General features: G+C 40.8%; 1 protein-coding gene across 1 annotated transcript in view; it reads right to left on the bottom strand.

The window, feature by feature from the left end:
• CEP128 (centrosomal protein 128) overlaps positions 1-20,154 on the bottom strand; it is a 450,179-nt gene that overhangs the window by 242,351 nt on the left and 187,674 nt on the right. The window contains exon 18 of the mRNA XM_038752555.1: positions 19,440-19,632. Within this exon, the coding sequence (XP_038608483.1) occupies positions 19,440-19,632 (193 nt within the window). The remainder of the gene's footprint in view (positions 1-19,439; positions 19,633-20,154) is intronic.

Genomic DNA, 20,154 nt, shown 5'->3' with positions numbered 1-20,154 from the left:
GTATCCACCTCAGAGCTTAGTACAGTACTTGGCATATAATAAGTGCTTAACAAATAACAATCATTAATTATTATTATCAATACTGTCCTGCCACACTTTTTATGTGCACCACAACCAGTATCTCTTTTCCAGGAAGCATATATTCCATATTTATTCCATTCAGAAATTTCTACTCACTTAATTTTGTGCTGTGATTCCATTTCTCTCATTTGGCCTACACCCTCCTTACTTTGAAAACCCTCCTAAAATCACATACTCCAAGGAGATGTTTCAATCAATCGAAAAATCACGTTTACTGACTGCTTACTGAGTGTGGAGCAATGTACTAAGCACTTTGGAGTGTACAATATAACAGAGTTGGAAGGCATGTACGCTGCCCACAATGAGTTTACAGTCTACTGACCCAGATTAAGCCCTTTATTTCCTTTATCCGCCCTCCCCTCTTATATGAATTTGGCTGTGTACCCCTTAGGCACTTTGACACTTATCCGGGCCTCACAAAACGTAGGTAAATATTCTTATACTCTTCTATTTTTCCTATCCCTAATCCATTGTAATGTCTGTCTCCTCTTATAGATAGGGATTCTATCTACCAACTCTGTTGCCTTTTACTTTTCCAAGCACCTAGTACTGTGCCCTAGACTGTACGGTCACTGTGGGCAGGGAATGTGTCTGTTACAGTGTACTTTTCCAAGCATGCAGTACAGTGCTCTGAATACGGTAAATGCTCAATAAAGATGATTGACAGATTTATAGATTGCTCTGCACACAATGTGTTCCATAAATACCAATGATTCATTGTTACTGAATGCTTTCAATGAAAGATATTATGCCCACTCCACTTTACATTATCTATGGAAGTGTCCCAAGGGAGCTCAATAAATATCAATGAATGAATGAAATATGGTATGGCTGACAGAGAAAGTTCAATCAACCAATCAATGGCATTTATTGAGTGCTTTCTATTTGCAGAGGACTGCTCTAAGTGCTTGGGAGAGCATAATACAACAGAATTAGCAGACATGTTCCCTGCCCATAATGAGTTTATAATCTAGAGCTGGGGGGGGCGGGGTGTCAGATGTTAATATGAATACATAAGTAATTTATAATAAATGATTTAAAGATATGATTTAAAGAACAGGTATGGAATCCACTTTTTACAGTTGAGGAAACTGAGGCAGAGATGTTAAGTGACTTGCCCGAAGTCACACGGCAGACAAGTGGTGGAGCTGTGATTATAACCCAGGTCCTCTCACACCCAAGCCCGTGGTCTTTCCACTAAACCTTCATGCTTGCTCACATAATCTGTAGAAACAAGTATTCTTGCCTAGCTATTACACAAACCCAAAGGAATCCCTGACTCTATGTTTCCATTTCAACTATATTAGCAGCAAGTGAAGTTTGGCAAGTAATTTACTTTCAGCTTTTTCTCCACATCTTTTGCCCAGGTAGAAAACTGAGAGGCAGCATACCACACAGAACTCTGAAATGTTTTAGGGGGCCACAGAATATTCAGGATCTGATCATGAAATTTAACTATTCTTCTGAAGGTTTCTGGTGATTGAAGTTGGAATAGTTGAGGTGGAAATAAAAGTCACAAACTTGCAAACTAAAAGTAAAACAGGCAGTTAGAGATAAATGCCCCTGGACTAAAATACTAAGTGACCTGGTTATGCTTTTATAGCTATAAGAATGCTGATGAGGTTTGAATGAATTTAGAGAGACATGCACAATAAGGCTAATATTTAAAGCCTGCCTAACAGTTACCTCAGATATTTCAGATTTACTCCAGAAATAAGGTTTCAATTTATCTTGAGGGTAAGCTTTAATATGAAAACAATCAATATATTAAAGCTTTCTGAATGAAGCTTTGGGTTCTGTGGCTTCAGTTTAAGAGGAACTAAAGATTTCCTATCCAGTTTCTGCCAGCCACCAACACACACATGCCACATAGTCAGCAAATATTAAAGAAAAATTAAATAACAAAAATTTGCCAGAAAACACAATACCTTGCGTGTTTATATGATAGATTCAAAAAATCAAAAAGACACAGCTAAAAATAATGGGAGAATTATGTAAAAGGAATTAGTATTTAAAGCAGACTCTAGGGTATGGAGATAATCTGAGGTTATTTTTCTTTTTTACTATCATTCTTAATGTGTTTAAGTTAATCAAGGCTTTGGTACCTGAATGATAGCTTAAATGGTTCTCTTCCTGCAGAGACATATGCAGCACATAGTAAGAAATAACTCTGCTGAAAACCTAAGGAGAGGTTTGTGCAAATTTTTAGGCAAATGGAAAATTCCACAGCAGAAAGCAACGATACTAATAATTGTGGCATTTGTCAAGCACTTACTAGATGTCAAGAACTGTGCTAACTTCTAGGGTGGAGGAAACACAATCTGATCAGGCACAGTTCCTGTCCCATGTGGGGCTCACAATCTAAGGGGAAGGGAGAATAGATATGAAATGCAAATGTTAACTAAGGCACAGAGAAGTCACATGGCAGGGAAATGGCAGAGCCAGGATAAGAATCCAGGACTACTCACTCCAGATACTGTTATCTTGTCATTAGGCACCACTGTTTCCAGGAACACAAGTAATCACGGTTCAAGGTGAAGAATGGATGACTTCTATCAAAATAACCATAGACATGATATTCAAGTTCAAAAATGACCCTGCTAATGGTGTGACTACACACATGAGTGTGAATGTCTTTGGAAGAGATTTTCTTGTGTGAGCTTGCTGTGGGTAGAGAACATGTACACCAATTCTGTTATACTTACTGTACTCTCCCAAGCGCTTAATACAGTTCCCTGCACACAGTAAGCGCTAAATGAAGATGATTAATTGAATGTGTCCTTTGTCCAATGAAATATAATACTGCCCCTTCTTTGTTCCTGCCCATTCCAGTTTGCAGTGCCCAAGTACCAGGGTCTGACTGATATAAAGAGGGAGGGCGTTCCAGGCCAGAAGCAGGATGTGGGCGAGAGGTTGGCGGCAAGAGAGATGAGACTGAGATACAAGGGAACCCTCCGGAGAGTCAAAATGTGAGAAGTTACCCTTCCACTGCTTCCATCAGTAGCATTTTGCTGCTGATGTCCTTAAACCAAGGACACTCCAATAAACTCAAGGGATCCTCAGCACCTTCCAGATTTGGCAACCTTTAGCAGATGGCAGTTTCTCACATCAATTTCGTGTGTTTTTTAAATACAGCTCAAGGTCAGCTCAAACTATTGAGTCAGAGAACAATACGTTAAAGTCCACAATAAAGTTCTATTCATTCAATTGCATTCATTGAGCACTTACTGTGTGCAGAACATTGTACTAAGTGCTTGGAAAGTATAATTCAGATATTTATAGTTAGAAATGTATAGACAAGCATTATCAAAATTATGCAACACTTACCTTTCATGAGGAGGGAACGTGTCTACCAACTCTAGTGTATTATACTCTCCCGAGCACATAGTACAGTGCTCTACACACCATAAGTGCTCAATAAATACCATTGATCGATATACTCCCAACTGCAGAATTGCTTCACTATAGCTCAAGGAAATACTACCTTTTCCCAAAAGAGCACAATCTAAAAATGACAAGAAAACTAAGGTAAAAAAATTCCAAAAATCAACACTCAGTTCATCCTAATAAACCTTTATCGAACCACCAAAGTAGTTTATTTGTTGTGCATCCAAGAAAACTGTCAAGAACTATTGTTATCTGCCTGAAACACAGGCCTGAGAGTCAGAGGGCCTAAACCCTAATCCCAGCTTTGCTACTTGTCTTCTGTGTGACCTTGGGCAAGTCACTCAATTTCTCTGTGCCTCAGTTACATCATCTATAAAATGGGGATGAAGTCTGTGAGCCCCATGTGGGACATGGACAGTGTCCCATCTGATTAGCTTGTATTTCTCCCAGTGCTTATAGTAAAGTGCCTGGCACATAGTAAGCACTTAACAGGTGGTATTTTAAAAAAAAAACAAAAAACGTGGAGTGAAATGATAGAAATGACTATGCTGTTTGTGGAGTTGACAGTTAACATAGCTTTCTCTTTTTTCAAGGTTTTATCCTTTGAGCCCTGTTAATAGTCATCTTACAACATGCTGCCTTGTCCTCCACCCGCTATTTTGCAAATAAATCTGTCTAAGGTTCCATTAAAGGTATAACATTACTACTTACTGGATTCTAAAATGAGAAGAGGAAAATGGTTTAGGTTTTTTAATGTATTTAAACCTGAACTATTTTAAAGATTCATTAGATACTTGTGATCCTGAAAATGCCCAGCCTCAGGCTTCTAGGATCTTCTTTAAAAAAATAATAAAAATCACAAAACCAGTAGAAAGTCATTACATTTTTCCATCTATTTTTCCACTCTCATAACTTTGTCAGGATAATTTTTTTCCTATATTTATATTTCTCATCTTTAAGTTTCAGGGCAAAGTTTAATAAAATGGTATATATTTTAAAGAAAAGTTCAATGAAACTAATTAGCTTTAAAATGATATATGCATGAAAACAGGTAATCATCGTTTTAAAAGGAAGGTGAATTTTATCCTTTGATGGGTTTTTTAAATCGTATTTGTTAAGCACTTACTTTGTGCCAAGCACTACAGTAAGAACTGGGGTAGATAGAATATAATCAGGTTGGAAACAGTCCTTGTCCCATTAGGAGCTCACAGTCTAAGTAGAAGGGAGATGCACTTGTTTAACTCTACTTTTGCCATAGGTTTATCATTTAAGTCTCTTTTAGCAAATGACACTCTCAAACCTTCAAAAAATTAATTAGAAGTATTTTCAAAATAAACGTTTTTAATCCAAATGGCTTACAGAACCAAAAAAGGGCATTCACGTGTATACGTTTGTATATGTCCACATATGCACACATATTTTAATACAAAATGTTATATAATATATAATGATGCAGCATATGTTACCTATATTCTCTTTGAAGTATATAATGTGGATTCTTATAAAAAATTTCAAAGGCTTTTTGGCTTATGGAAGAAGGAATAAAAGCAAACAGAATTTCAATACATAAAATACCACTCTAAGAGCAAGCTAAATCAATTCACAAGCAAATCTGATTGATGATATTGGGTGACTTTGGAGCACACAGCTTCAACACCTTGACTTCTCCCTTCGGCTTGACTTACAATTTATACATGTTAGCATAACTCTGAACCTCGGGGTATGGATTTAACAATTCAGGGAATTGACTGCAGCAGTTACCTTTGTTTGGCTGGATATGAAAATAAGATGCTAGGTTCTTTGAACATGACTCACAGCTGTCAGAGTAGACCTTCCCCCAAAGAAAAGATCCATGAGGTTTTACAGAGCTCCTATGTTGCCTAGCAATAACACCAAAGTTGAGTTCTCACCCAGAATTAGTTCAAAGAGCTTCCAGTTGATATAGACTTTCTTTTTCATTTTTTAAATGGTATTTGTTAAGCGTTTACTATGTGCCAGGCACTGAACTAAGTGCTGGGGTAGATACAAGCTAATCAGGTTGGAAACAGTCCCTGTCCCACATGGGACTCACAGTCTTCATCCCCATTCTGCAGATGAGCAGGCATATGGCACTGCCAGGATTCTATCCTAATCCTCCTCGACTTTTAGCTGCCTTCGACACTGTGGACCACCCCCTTCTTCTCAACACGCTATCCAACCTTGGCTTCACAGACTCCATCCTCTCCTGGTTCTTCTCATCTCTCCGGCCGTTCATTCTCAGTCTCCTTTGCAGGCTCCTCCTCCCCGTCCCATCCCCTTACTGTAGGGGTTCCTCAAGGGTCAGTTCTTGGTCCCCTTCTGTTCTCTATCTACACTCACTCCCTTGGTGAACTCATTTGCTCCCACAGCTTCAACTATCATCTCTATGCTGATGACACCCAAATCTACATCTCTGCCCCTGCTCTCTCTCCCTCCCTTCAGGCTTGTGTCTCCTCCTGCCTTCAAGACATCTCCATCTGGATGTCTGCCTGCCATCTAAAACTCAATATGTCCAAGACTGAACTCCTTATCTTCCCTCCCAAACCCTGCCCTCTCCCTGACTTTCCCGTCACTGTAGACGGCACAACCATCCTTCCCGTCTCACAAGCCCGCAACCTTGGTGTCATCCTCGACTCTGCTCTCTCATTCATTCATTCAATCATATTTATTGAGCGCTTACTGTGTGCAGAACACTGTACTAAGCGCTTGGGAAGTACAAGTTGGCAACATATACAGACATGCCCAGAACGTTTCTGCACAAAGGTGATCCGGGCATCAGTGTGAAGTATAGACTGAAGTGGGGAGAGACAGGAGGATGGGAGATCAGAGAGGAGGCTGATGCAGTAATCCAGTCGGAATAGGATGAGAGATTGAACCAGCAGGGTAGTGGTTTGGATGGAGAGGAAAGGGCGGATCTTGGCGATATTGTGGAGGTGAGATTGGCAGGTTTTGGTGACGGACTGGATGAGAGGGGTGAACAAGAGAGCAGAGTCGAGGATGACACCAAGGTTGCGGGCTTGTGAGACGGGAAGGATGGTAGTGCCGTCAACAGTGATGGGAAAGTTAGGGAGAGGGCAGGGTTTGGGAGGGAAGATAAGGAGTTCAGTCTTGGACATATTGAGTTTTACATGGCGAGCAGACATCCAGATGGAGACGTCCTGAAGGCAGCAAGAGACATGAGCCTGAAGTGAGGGAGAGAGAGCGGGGCAGAGATGTAGATTTGGGTGTCATCAGCATAGAGATGATAGTTGAAGCTGTGGGAGCGAATGAGTTCACCAAGGGAGTGAGTGTAGATAGAGAACAGAAGGGGACCAAGAACTGACCCTTGAGGAACCCCTACAGTAAGGGGATGGGAGGGGAAGAAGAAGCCCGCAAAGGAGACCAAGAACGAATGGCCAGAGAGATAGAGGAGAACCAGGAGAGGATGGAGTCTGTGAAGCCAAGGTTGGATAGCGTGTTGAGGAGAAGGGAGTGGTCCACAGTGTCGAAGACAGCTGAGAGGTCGAGGAGCATTAGGATAGAGTAGGAGCTGTTGGATTTGGCAAGCAGGAGGTCATTGGTGACCTTTGAGAGGGTAGTTTCAGCGGAATGTAGGGGACGGAAGCCAGATTGGAGGGGGTTGAGGAGAGACTTGGCGTTCACCCCTCACATCCAATCCATCACCAAAACCTGCCAGTCTCACCTCCGCAACATCGCCAAGATCCGCCCTTTCCTCTCCATCCAAATCGGTACCCTGCTGGTTCAATCTCTCATCCTATCCCGACTGGATTACTGCATCAGCCTGTCTCTCCCCACTTCAGTCTATACTTCACTCTGCTGCCCAGATCATCTTTCTGCAGAAATGTTCTGGGCATGTTACTCCCCTCCTCAAAAATCTCCAGTGGCTACCAGTTAACCTACGCATCAGGCAAAAATTTCTCACTCTCGGCTTCAAGGCTCTCCATCACCTTGCCCCCTCCTACTTCACCTCCCTTCTTTCCTTCTACTACCCAGCCCACACCCTCCACTCTTCTGCTGCTAACCTCCTCATTGTGCCTCGTTCTTGCCTGTCCCACCGTCGACCCCTGGCCCACGTCCTCCCTCTGGCCTGGACTGCCCTCCCTCCGCACATCCGCCAAGCTAGCTCTCTTCCTCCCTTCAAAGCCCTACTGAGAGCTCACCTCCTCCAGGAGGCCTTCCCAGACTGAGCCTCCTTTTTCCTCTCCTCCTCCCCATCCCCCCGCCCTACCTCCTTCCCCTCCCCACAGCACCTGTAAATATGTTTGTACAGATTTATTAATCTATTTATTTTACTTGTACATATTTACTATTCTATTTATTTTGTTAATGATGTGCATTTAGCTTTACTTCTATTTATTCTGATGAGTTGACACCTGTCCACATGCTTTGTTTTGTTGTCTGTCTCCCCATTCTAGACTGTGAGCCCATTGTTGGGTAGGGACCATCTCTATATGTTGCCAACTTGTACTTCCCAAGCACTTAGTACAGTGCTCTGCACACAGTAAGCGCTCAATAAATACGATTGAATGAATGAATGAATAGAAACCAGGTCCTTCTTACTCGCAGGCCCGTGCTCTATTCACTAGGCCACACTGCTTCTAGACTTGTAGATTCATTCAATTGTATTTATTGAGCAGTTACTGTGTTCAAAGCACTGTACTAAGCACTTGGGAAAGTACAATACAACAACAGACACATTCCCTGCCCACAACGAGCTCACAGTCTAGAGATCAAAACATTCCTCTGAAAAATGCAATCAGCTCTAAGTATACTTCATGGAGTTTGTCTTCTACCTCGGCAGGAAGACACCATGTAAAAGTAGTTTTGTTTTCCATTCTTTCACACATAGCACTCCACTGGCACCTTCCTACTGACGAATGACTTTCCAGTTCTAAATGCCAAAATTCCATTTTAATAAATCTCTCAAAAGCATGCATAAGATGGAAGGTTAGGGAGGGTTACCACATATTGTCAGCATCAACAGCATTTACTGAGTGCCTACTGTTAGGAGAGCATAGGTTATAAGTAACTGGGAAGAGGGAAGGATCAAGTCCCTGCCCTCAAGGTACTTTGAGTCTACCTGGAGAAATGAGGAGGACCAAACTGCCAAATGAGAAGCTGTATGGCCAAGAGGAGAGAACACAGGCCTAAGAGTCAGAAGAACCCAGTTTCTAATCCCTGCTTGGCCAATTGTTTGCTGTGTGAATTGGGCAAGTTACTTAATTTCTCTGTGCCTCAGTTTCCTTTACTGTAAAATGGGGATAACCGTTCTCCCTCCTACATAGGCTATCAGCCCAAAGCGAGACAGGGACTATATTCGACCTTATTAACTTGTACCTACTTAGAACAGTGTTTGACAATGTAGTAAATACTTAACAAATTCCACAGATATATTTACAATAGTTTTAAAACAGAAAGAGCACCCATACAAATTATTAAAAAAATGCTAATGTAGCCATAGGAATTCATAGAAGCTGGGATGAGGGGTGAAGGGGGGAGAGAGAGAGGGAGGAGGAGAGGGAGGAGGATGACGAAGAGGAGGAGGAGGACCTCCTCCACTAAATACCACTGATTGATTGAGCAAATCACTCCAGACAGGTAAATGACCTTGCCTACCTCACCTAGTTACTCTCCTACTACAACACAGCCTGCACACTTTGCTCCTCTAATGCCAACCTGCTTGCTGTAGCTCGATCTCATCTATCTCACCACTCACGTGTCACCCATGTCCTGCCTCTGTCCTGGAACACCCTCCCTCCTCATATCCAACAGACCACTACTCTCCCCACCTTCAATGTCTTATTGAAGGCACTTTTCCTCCAAGAGGCCTTCCCTGACTAAACCCTCTTTTCCTTTCCGTCCATTCCCTTAGGCCTGGCTTGCTCCCTTTATTCATCCCCCATCCCAACACTTATGTACAAATCCGTAATTTATTTATTTATATCAATGTCCGTCTCCCCCTTCAAACTGTAAACTCACTGTGGACAGGGAATGTCTCTGTTATATTGTACTCTCCCAAGCACCTAGTAGAGTGCGCTGAACAAAGTAAGCACTCAATAAATATGACTGACTAATTGATTGATTGATTGGGACCCTCAGTAGGGAGGGGGGAGGCAGAGAGCTCCAGGAGAACAGGTTGCTCTCTCAGGCGCCCCCATCCCTTGCTTACCCCAAGGCAGGGATGACACATTTAAAGGGGTGGCATACCATTTAAGAGACTGCCACACAGGACTCTGGCAGACCGTGGGCTGCCTCACCCCTGGGGAACTGGTTAACCTGGCAAGATTTCAGAGGTAGGGTGGAGTGGGGGGGCAGGTTGGGGAAGCATGTGGAAGCAGAGCCAGTGTCAGCTTGGGGGATTGGAGCTGAGGTCCAAACACAAGGCCAAAGACAGTCTCACCTGCTCCTCTATCAGCCATCCTCTCCTATACAGAGTGGAGAAATGTAAAATGGACATCATGTATGCACAGCATTAGAGGCAGCAAGGAAGGTTAAAAGTTCTCAAAAGCACTCAATCAGCTCGCCCCATCCTACCTCACCTCACTGATCTCCAATTACAGTCCAGACCGCACGCTTCTCTGCTCTAGCACCAGCTTACTCACTGTGCTCCGATCTCATCTATCAAGTTGCTGATGCCTTTCCCATGTCCTCCCACTAGCCTGGAACTCCCTCTACCTCCATATACACCACACTACCACTCTCCCCACACCCTCAAAGCAATTTTTAAGGTCACATCTCCTCCAAGAAGCCTTCCTGGATTAAGCTTTCGTTTTCCTGGCTGCCTCTCCCTTCTGTGTCGTTTATGCACTTGGATATGTGACCTTTGGGCATTTGATATTTGCCCAACCCTTAACCCCACAGTATTTATGTATATACCTTTAAATTATATATTATATTTCTTATTTGTATTAATGCCTGTCTCATCCTCTCAACTAAGCTTGTTGTACATAGGAAATATATATGCCACCTCTGTTGTACTCTCCTGAGCACTTAGTACAGTGTTCTGCACACATTAACTGCTCATTAAATACTAATGATTGACTGATTGTTGTGAGCAGGGAATATATCTACCAACTCTGTTACACTATACTCTCCCAAAAGCTTAGCATGCTAAGAACTCAATAAATATGATTGATTGATTGAGGATTACAGGGAGGGAGAGGAATGGGGTTGGGGGGTGGTCAGAAAATCGGGGCTGCAAGTCAGCTTCAGCATTCCCAAACCCCCTTCAACACTGCACATGTACAGGAGCCATATTAGAAAATTCAATTTTGGGCACCACCAAAAAGACAACAGAATATCATCTGTGAGAGTGTTTAAAATGCTAACATAAAAATGATTATAAAATATACAACAGATACCCTGGTGTTGAATATTAATTTGGGCACTTCTTCTAATCATTCCTCTCTAGTAAAAGCAGGGATTTTGTTAACAAATATAAAAATATGAAGTTTCCTTAAAAAAGAAGCCACAAGAAATCTTGATATCTTAACCATTCCCAAAAGTTAATTTCTATCAATCAGTTAATGGGCAAGGTCATGAAGTTCTTCTTTCAAGTGTAATTTTCTCATCAGCAATTCATCGCTCTTACAAATAAATTATCTTTGTTCTTCACAAAGAATTTCAACCAATATTGGAAATTCCTTGTTTGAAAGGATCAAGCACTCACAAAAAAAAAATAAAAGAAAAATTTCAATAAAATTGCCCAACAGTTTTCACGGTCAAACTAGACAACAACTTATGCATAAAGAATAAGTGCTCAATATCTTAGACGTCAATTTTTAAAAAACAGATTAGCCAAATGAATTATTTGTATGTTTAATAATAATAATAATAATAATAATAATAATGGCAAGCATTTATAGAAGTAGGGGTTCTTGTTATAAATGGAATTAAAGAAAAGCTATTCTCTTTTCTTTGCGAAAGTTGTGGAAATGAGAAAATATGGGAAAATAAAATAGTTTTCAGGGAACACAACAATCAATTATTCTATCAATCAATGGCACTTATTGCACACTTATGTGTGCAGAGCACCATACTAAGAACTTGGGAATGTACAGAACAGTAGAGTTGCATTCCAAGTAATGCACAAATTGTAGGAGAGGTAGATTCAAATGGGAAGCAGTGCGACTTGGAAAGCAGCGTAGCCTATTGGATAGAGCATGGCCCTGGGAGTCGGAAGGACCTGGGTTCTAATGCTGATTCTGCCACTCTCTGCTGTGTGACCCTGGGCAAGTCACTTCATTCAATCGTATTTATTGAGTGCTTACTGTGTGCAGAGCACTGTACTAAGCGCTTGGGAAGTATAAGTCGGCAACATATAGAGACAGCCCCTACCCAACAATGGGCTCACAGTCTTGAAGTCACCTACATCCTTCAGTTACCTCATCTGCGCTTGTTGTAGACAAGGAATGTGCCTGTTATATAGGTATATTGTACGCTCCCTAGCACTTAGTACAGTGCTCTGCACACAGTAAGCATTCAATAAATTACAACTGATTGACTGACTAACTGACTGGGATTAAGACTGTAAGCCCCATGTGGGACATGGACTGGATCCAAATTAATTAGCTTATAACTACCTAAGCACTTAGTGTACATGGTTTAGCACACAGTAAGTGCTTAACAAATACCAAAAAACCCAAAACTAATTATATTTCTACCTCTGCTCTAGTGGTGAATGGCATCAGGAGGAAAACCCATGTACAAGGATAGGTTGAAATGAATATGATTATTTAGTCAAGTTATAAAGTAATGCAGAATTTGGAAAGCAGCCTGAACATGAAATTGTCATAAACTACGCATCAGAGCACCAGAACCATGGATGGAGAGCGTAGGGGGAAGGGAAAGAAACTAATTCAACTTCAAGGTAGGCTCAAGAATCAATCAATTGTATTTACTGAATGTGTACTATGTGCAGAGCACTGTACTAAGCACTTAGAAAAGTGCCACAGAATTAACAGGACATGCCTGTCTGCAAACATTTTAGAGTAGCATATAGAATTTATTACAGGAAGCTGTGCAGGTAGAAAATTTCTCAACGAATTTAAAATTAATCCTTAATGATTATGATGGGTATTCAAGAGGGGAGCATTCACTCTGACACTGTGAGAGAAAGAAAATTGAGCTGAAAAGCATATTAATCTAACAGTCTGGCATTTCTTCTGTTTTTATTGGGTATAATATTGCAACAAGCTAGCGTAAAACAAACCATGTGTTTAAGGCTTATTTGTCTAAACAAAAATGGACAGGTTATATGTGAAAAGCATCTTGGCAGAAGGGACTAAGTGGTCCAATAAAGCAAAACAGGCTTCCCTCCACTTTCAAAATATTTTCAGCTGCAATATCTTAAATGAAAAATGTGCTCAGCCATTAAAGTGATGAAGCTGGACAGATCAAGTGATAAGTGGACATATTATCCACATTCCCCAAACCAATATTGCTCAGGAACATTCATATTGGTCTAGAACAGAAAAAGATGGGCCCTTCAACCTAATGTCTATTCACACATTCTGAATAATTACCAGGACTGTGAGACATGTCAGTCAATCATATTTATTGAGTGCTCACCATATGCTGGGGAGAGTACAATATATCAGCAAATTATCTTACATTCTAGAGGACTGTGTTTCATTATATTGACAGAGGCATTCAAGACCAACTTTTTGAACCCCTAAAGAGATTTTACTAATTTTTCTACTTTGGTCTAAACTTTAAGCTCTAGACTACAAACTCATTATTCATTCATTCAATCATATTTACTGAGCACTTACTGTGTGCAGAGCACTGTACTATGGGCAGGGAACGTATCTATCAAGACTTTGGTATTGTATTCTTCCAAGTGCTTAGTATAGTGTTCTGAACATGTAGGCACTCAATAAATACCATTGATTGATTGATTGATAGACACCTCAATTAACATTAGAGTGATTTAAATTTCATCATGGATGAATTTAGCTGTCTTCCACCTCAGGACAGAAGATGTTCTGAGAATTAAAGCTATAAATAGCTTGTATAATGATTACTAGCTTTAATTCTCAGGACACATATATACCCACATATACAGAAAACACGAACTAAAAACTGAAATATGACAAACTGGATTTCAAACCCAAATTCCTTACCAACTGCTTTAAGGCCCTCAATCAGCTCTCTTCCTCCTACCTTACCTCACTGATCTAATACAACCCAATCTACACACTGTGCTCCTCTAACACCAACCATCCTGCCCCCTCCTACCTTACCTCCCTGATTTCCTACTACAACCCAGCACGTATCCTTTGCTCTTCTAATGCCAACCTACTAACGGTATCTCGATCTCATCTATCTCACCATCGACTCCTCACCCAACTCCTGCCTCTGCCTGGAATGTCCTCCCTCTTCATAGCCAACAGACAACTGCTCTTCCCATCTTCAAAGTCTTAGAAAAAGCACAGCTCCTCCAAGAGGCTTCTCCCAACTAAGCCCTCATTTCCTCTACTCCCACTCCCTTCTATGTCACCCTTTCCCTTGGATTTGCACATTTTATTCACCCCTCCCTCAGCCCCATAGCACTTATGTACATATATGTAATTTATTTATTTATATTGTCTGTCTCCTCCTCTAGATTGTAAGTTCAAGATGGGCAGGGAATGTTTCTACCAACTATGTTACACTGCACTCTCCCAAGTGCTAAATATAGTGCTCTGCACACAGTAAGTGCTCAATAATCAATCAATCATATTTATTAACCACTTGTTGTATGCAGAGTACCGTGTACTACGCACTTGCAAGAGTACAATATAACAGAATTGGTAGACATGTTCCCTGACCACAGTGAGCTTACAGTTGTGAAGGAGTAGACAGACATTAATATAAAATAGATAAATTAAGGGTATGCAATAATAATAATAATAATAATCATGGTATTTGTTCAGGGCTTATTAAGTGCCAGGCAGCATTCTACGCACTGGAGGAGATACAAGATAATTGGGTTGGACACAGTCCCTGTCCCATATAGGGCTCTCAATTTTGGCCTATCTTTACATATGAGGGAACTGAGGAACTTAGGGAAGTTAAGTGACTTCCCCAAGGTCACACAGTAGATAAGTGGTGGAGTTGGGATCAGAACCCATGACCTTCTGACTCCCAGGCCTGTGCTCTAGCCACTAGGCAATGCTGCTTCTGTACATAAGTGCTGTGGGACTGAGAAAGGGGTGAATAAAGGGTGCAAAACCAAATACAAGGGGGATGCAGAAGGGTGTGGGGGAAGGGAAAATATGGGCCTAGTCAGAGACTGTAAGCTACTTTGAGGCATGCAACTTGTCTGTTTATTATTACATTGTACTATCTCAAGAACTTAGTACACTGCTCTGCAAACAGTAAATGTTCAATAAATACAACTGAATGAACTGAATGAATGGGAGGCCTCTTGGAACAAACATGATTGACTGACTGACTTAAAAAGCTCTGCTGAATCAGAAGTCTTTCACACAAATGTGTAATAACTCAAGAAGAATCTTAGAGTAGAAGTAATGACGTACTGAGCACCTACTAGGTGTAAAGCACTATACTGAACACAGGAAAGTACAAATGAGCCACATGACACATTTCCTGCCCACAGTGAGCTTATACTCTTGGTTCCTAAGAGTACTAGAAATGCATTAAGGAAAAGGTAATGATGGACTAAACAAATGAACAACAACAAAAAGAATATCTCTTTGCTCTGACAAAATCACAAGAGGATCACTAAATATTCCACAAAAATTTTGAGGAGTTTCTTTTCCACTTGAGATGAATAAACAGGAATGATGATTCTCCTTCACATCTTTGAATAGTTTACCCCATTCCCCATAAAATTTATATTTGCTGGCCATCATTTTAAATGATGCCTGACAATCCCTGGTATTTATGAAGAACTTTAGTTTTACTGGGTAATTGAAGCCACATTCCCATACATGGATAGGCTTGTAGTATCACTAGTATCATCTTTGTATCATCAACCTCCTGTCTCTCCCCACTTCAGTCTGCTGCCCAGATTATCTTTCTAAAGAAACACTCTGGGCATGTCACTCCCCTCCTCAAAAATCTCCAGAAGCAAAAACTCCTCACTCACAGCTTCAAAGCTCTCCATCACCTTACCCCCTCCAACCTCACTTCCCTTCTCTCCTTCTACAGCCCAGCCCACACACTCTACTCCTCTCGCCTGTCCCACCGTCAACCCCTGGCATATGTCGTACCTCTGGCCTGGAATGCCCTCACTCTTCACACCCGTCAAATTAGCTCTCTTCCTCCCTTCAAAGCCCTACTGAGAGCTCACCTCCTCCAGGAGGCCTTCCCAGACTGAGCCCCCTCTTTTCCTCTGCTCCTCCTCCCCTCCCCATCACCCCCCTCCCTCCCTCTCTGGCCTACCTCCTTCCCCTCCCCACAGCACTTGTTTACATTTGTACATATTTATTACTCTATTTCATTAATGATGTGTATATAGCTATAATTCTATTTATTCTGATGGTATTGACACCTGTCTGTTTTGTCTTCTTGTCTGTCTCTCCCTTCTAGACTGCGAAACCATTGTTGGGTAGGGACCATCTCTGTATATTGCTGATTTGTACTTCCCAAGTGCTTAGTACAGTACTCTGTACACAGTAAGTGCTCAATAAATATGATTGAATGAATGAATGAATATTTGAAATGAAAGGAAGCCTTAACATTCATTCATTCGATTGTATTTACTGAGTACTTACTGTGTGCAGAGCACTGTACTAAGTGCTTGGAAAGTACAATTAAGCAACAAATAGGGACAATCTCTGCCCAACAACGGGCTCACAGTCTAGAAGACAGAATGCATGCTTGTATTTAGTTTAGAAACTATCATTTTCTACAAGGAACGTGATTTTTGTCAAGACTGAATCTGCACACAGGTGAAGGCCATCTATTCAGATGGCTTCAGATGGCACCTCTGCTCTTATTTTAGCAGAGATCATATTAAAACAATGAGCAGAAAAGGGGTTAAATTAGTAGTATGACTATCATATGTTCCCCGAATGAATGAGTGAATTATTAGAAAATAGTGTAATGAAATAGAGAAAAAAACTTAGGAGGATTAAATATTGTTATTGCAGTATGGAAAATATAAACATAATATTAGGAAAGGCAAAAGTATTTACCTAAATCTAAAGAATCATAATAAAAATGGAATCAACGCTAATGAGATTAACCGACCCGCTTCTGTGAACTTGTGCTGGATTTGTTTTGTTTTGCTGAAGATCACAAGTGCCCCAAAGGATTCTAGTCTCAGGAAAATGAAAGCAAATCTGACCAAAGGATGGAAACACCAAAATATTCAATCATGTTATTAAAAAAAATCTAAAACTGGAGGGGCATGTTTTCCTCCTAGGGTTTGGTTTGGTTCCATGATGTGTATCAGGAGAAATTCATTGCTCTTATTTTCTCACCCTTTACCATTGCTTAAAACTTTTAAATGCATGAATCCAGAATGTGATTGCCTAAGTGAATTAATTAATCTACTAAGTGCTTGGGACAATATAATACCAGGATCCCAGCTGTGCTTGAAATACAACACATAAATTGAAATGCATGAGCATTCATTAATGAATGCATTAAAAACTGCTTTTTGCAGAGGCACTGATTCGTTATGTCACTTGAAGGCACCTTTTACCTATCAACAAGGCCATTAATTTGTATATATGCTAAGAAGAAATGAAAAGTCATCTTAGATAAAGCAAAGGGGGTTCGTTTAAGTATTATGAATTATTTTCTAGAAGTAACAAATAATTTAGCTAGGAGAAATTAAGATATTCCCGCCATCGACCCCCGGCCCACGTCATCCCCCGGGCCTGGAATGCCCTCCCTCTGCCCATCCGCCAAGCTAGCTCTCTTCCTCCCTTCAAGGCCCTGCTGAGAGCTCACCTCCTCCAGGAGGCCTTCCCAGACTGAGCCCCTTCCTTCCTCTCCCCCTCGTCCCCCTCTCCATCCCCACCATCTTACCTCCTTCCCTTCCCCACAGCACCTGTACATATGTATATATGTTTGTACATATTTATTACTCTATTTATTTATTTATTTATTTATTTTATTTGTACATATCTATTCTATTTATTTTATTTTGTTAGTATGTTTGGTTTTGTTCTCTGTCTCCCCCTTTTAGACTGTGAGCCCACTGTTGGGTAGGGACTGTCTCTATATGTTGCCAATTTGTACTTCCCAAGCGCTTAGTACAGTGCTCTGCACATAGTAAGCGCTCAATAAATACGATTGATGATGATGATGATGATGATGATATTCCAACCAGGCTGCCATAGATATTTTGTGAATAACCTTTACCCCACAGAATACTTTAGTCAGAACCTTACTAGAGATAGGTAAATTTTGTTCACCAAATTTTTATCCATAGTAAATTAACCAAGCAAAAAAAAAGAAAAAGAAAGGTTATCATGATGATAAAGAGTTAGAGGTGGGAGCTAATTCCCAGTTAGGAATAAGTTTCTCTGCCATGCTTGATATACAACCATCCCAGAGAAAAGAGGGAAGTATATGTCTCTGCAGTCAAGTGTACTAGGAACTTACAATCAGTGCCATTTATTGAGTGCTTACTGTAGGCAGAGACCTATACTAAACACTAGGGAGAATACAATAAGATAAAGTTGATAGGCATGTTCCCTGTCCACAAGAGCTTACAGTCTAGAGGGACTAAAGCTCACAGAATTTCCAATATGGAAAGAATAAGCGGCACATTGATTCACTCAAATATTTATTAAATTCTCACTATGAAAAGCACTGTACTTACTAACACACATGGCTAAGAACAAATTAGATGGTGTCTGGCCTCTTTTGGGGTGAGAATTTCACACTACTAATGTACAACTTTCACAAATGTTCATTTCTCTCATGGACAGGTAATAATTATAATAATAACTGTGGTTTTTGTTAAGCGCTTACTGTGTGATGCCAGCACTGTACTATGTACAGGGGTGGATACAAGCAAATCGGGCTGGACACAGTCCCTGTCCCGAAGTGGCTCCCTGTCTCAATCCCCATTTTCCAGATGAGGTAACTGAGGCCCTGAAAAGTGAAGTGACTTGCCCAAGGTCACACAGCAGACAAGTGGCAGAGCCAGGATTAGAACCCACAACTGCTTCTCGAAGGTATTTCGAAGAATGAAAACGAAGGCAAGGTTGTTACCAGATATAAGTGGAAGCAATTCATTTTCATCAACATGGTTACTTCAAAATTGCAATGTTATCAATGTTTCTAATCAAATGCCATGTGACTGTCTTAAAGAACACAAGAATGTTTTCCCAATTGCCTTCCCAGCCTACTGCTGTGCACATCGAAAAGTATTTGAAAGGTAAAATGAGAAGGAAGGAAAGATTTTTAAAAGTTCTTTGGGTGTCACCTTTTATACAGTGAAACATTTCTATTAAAACTTGTTTTTTCTAAATTGCAAAGTTCTATGATAAAGCCCTGTACGATTAAATGATTGAAAGAATACGAAGGCAAATAATGTGAGATACTTGCTGAGTTACCTCACGCTCACCTCTATAACCTCTAACCTTCCTTCAGGTCAAAATATGTTTCAAATGTTTAAAAATCTGAATGACCAATTGCTAAGTCCCCTCTCCAATTTGCAAATCGGTGTATTGCTCAGCCAGTTGAAGATTTGTTCATTTAATCAAGGGGAAACAAATCTGTTTCCAAGGAGAACACAAGTGAATCACCAGACTAGGGTTCCTAAATGACTACTCCATAATGCAAAACTCTCCTTCTGAACGGTTTTTCTGTTCATCTACATTAAAAAGGGACACCCACATACAAAACACGTCGCCAGAAAGAATGGGAGAAAGGTTTTAACGCATTTCCATCAGGAGAATTAAGATGACTTTCTGAGGTCTCTCTCAACCTTATGATTCTTGGGATATATGAGCAGTTGGGTATATTTGAAGTAAATAACACACCTTTCTTTTCACGATGTATTTCTCCCAGAAGTTGATCCTGTCTCTGTATTTGTTCAAACAGTGACTGACGTTCAGATTCCTTGTTCTGGGTCAGATCCTTGAGTTGCTGTCTGCTCAGCAATAGCTGGTGTCTCAACTTTCTCTCTTTCTTCTCTCGCTCTTTCACCTCCTCACAGAGCCACTGCAGTTTAGTCTAGAAAAGGTCATGTATTAAAACCCATTAAACAATATTTTTTACAATGGAAAGCACTCATTTGAAACCTAAACAAGGCAATATGTTTGAGAAACAATATCCATGATAGGGCTGGTTTGTATTTGAACAGATGGGAAGCAATTAAAAGTTGGAGCAGAATTTAATTGAGCCAAGAGGATTGTGATTATTTCCAATGCTGATGACAGATTCCCACCACTAAAAAGGAAAAGTTCTAAATCCCCCTTTACAGAAACTTCACAGGAATCGCTAGTTCGGTGTCTGGTGTCATGAAAAATGCAAGCTCCAACCCCCAGGAGATAATACAGTTAAATTCTCAGTAGCAGGGAGAGGGAAGACGGGGGAAGGGTGGGGGGTGTAGAGGGGGAGACATGATGACCATGGTGATGACTCACAGAAATATCATAAGACAAGGAAAAGGAGGTTACAAAAAATTTCATTCTAGTAGTTGTGCTAAATACATCAACTTACTTCTTTTTGACCACAGAGCATGCAGCAACTGCA

This window comes from Tachyglossus aculeatus, chromosome 1 (assembly GCF_015852505.1).
Source record: "Tachyglossus aculeatus isolate mTacAcu1 chromosome 1, mTacAcu1.pri, whole genome shotgun sequence".
Lineage (NCBI taxonomy): Eukaryota > Metazoa > Chordata > Mammalia > Monotremata > Tachyglossidae > Tachyglossus > Tachyglossus aculeatus.
Note: the sequence above shows the minus strand (reverse complement) of the source record. Positions and strands in the feature narration are given on the sequence as shown.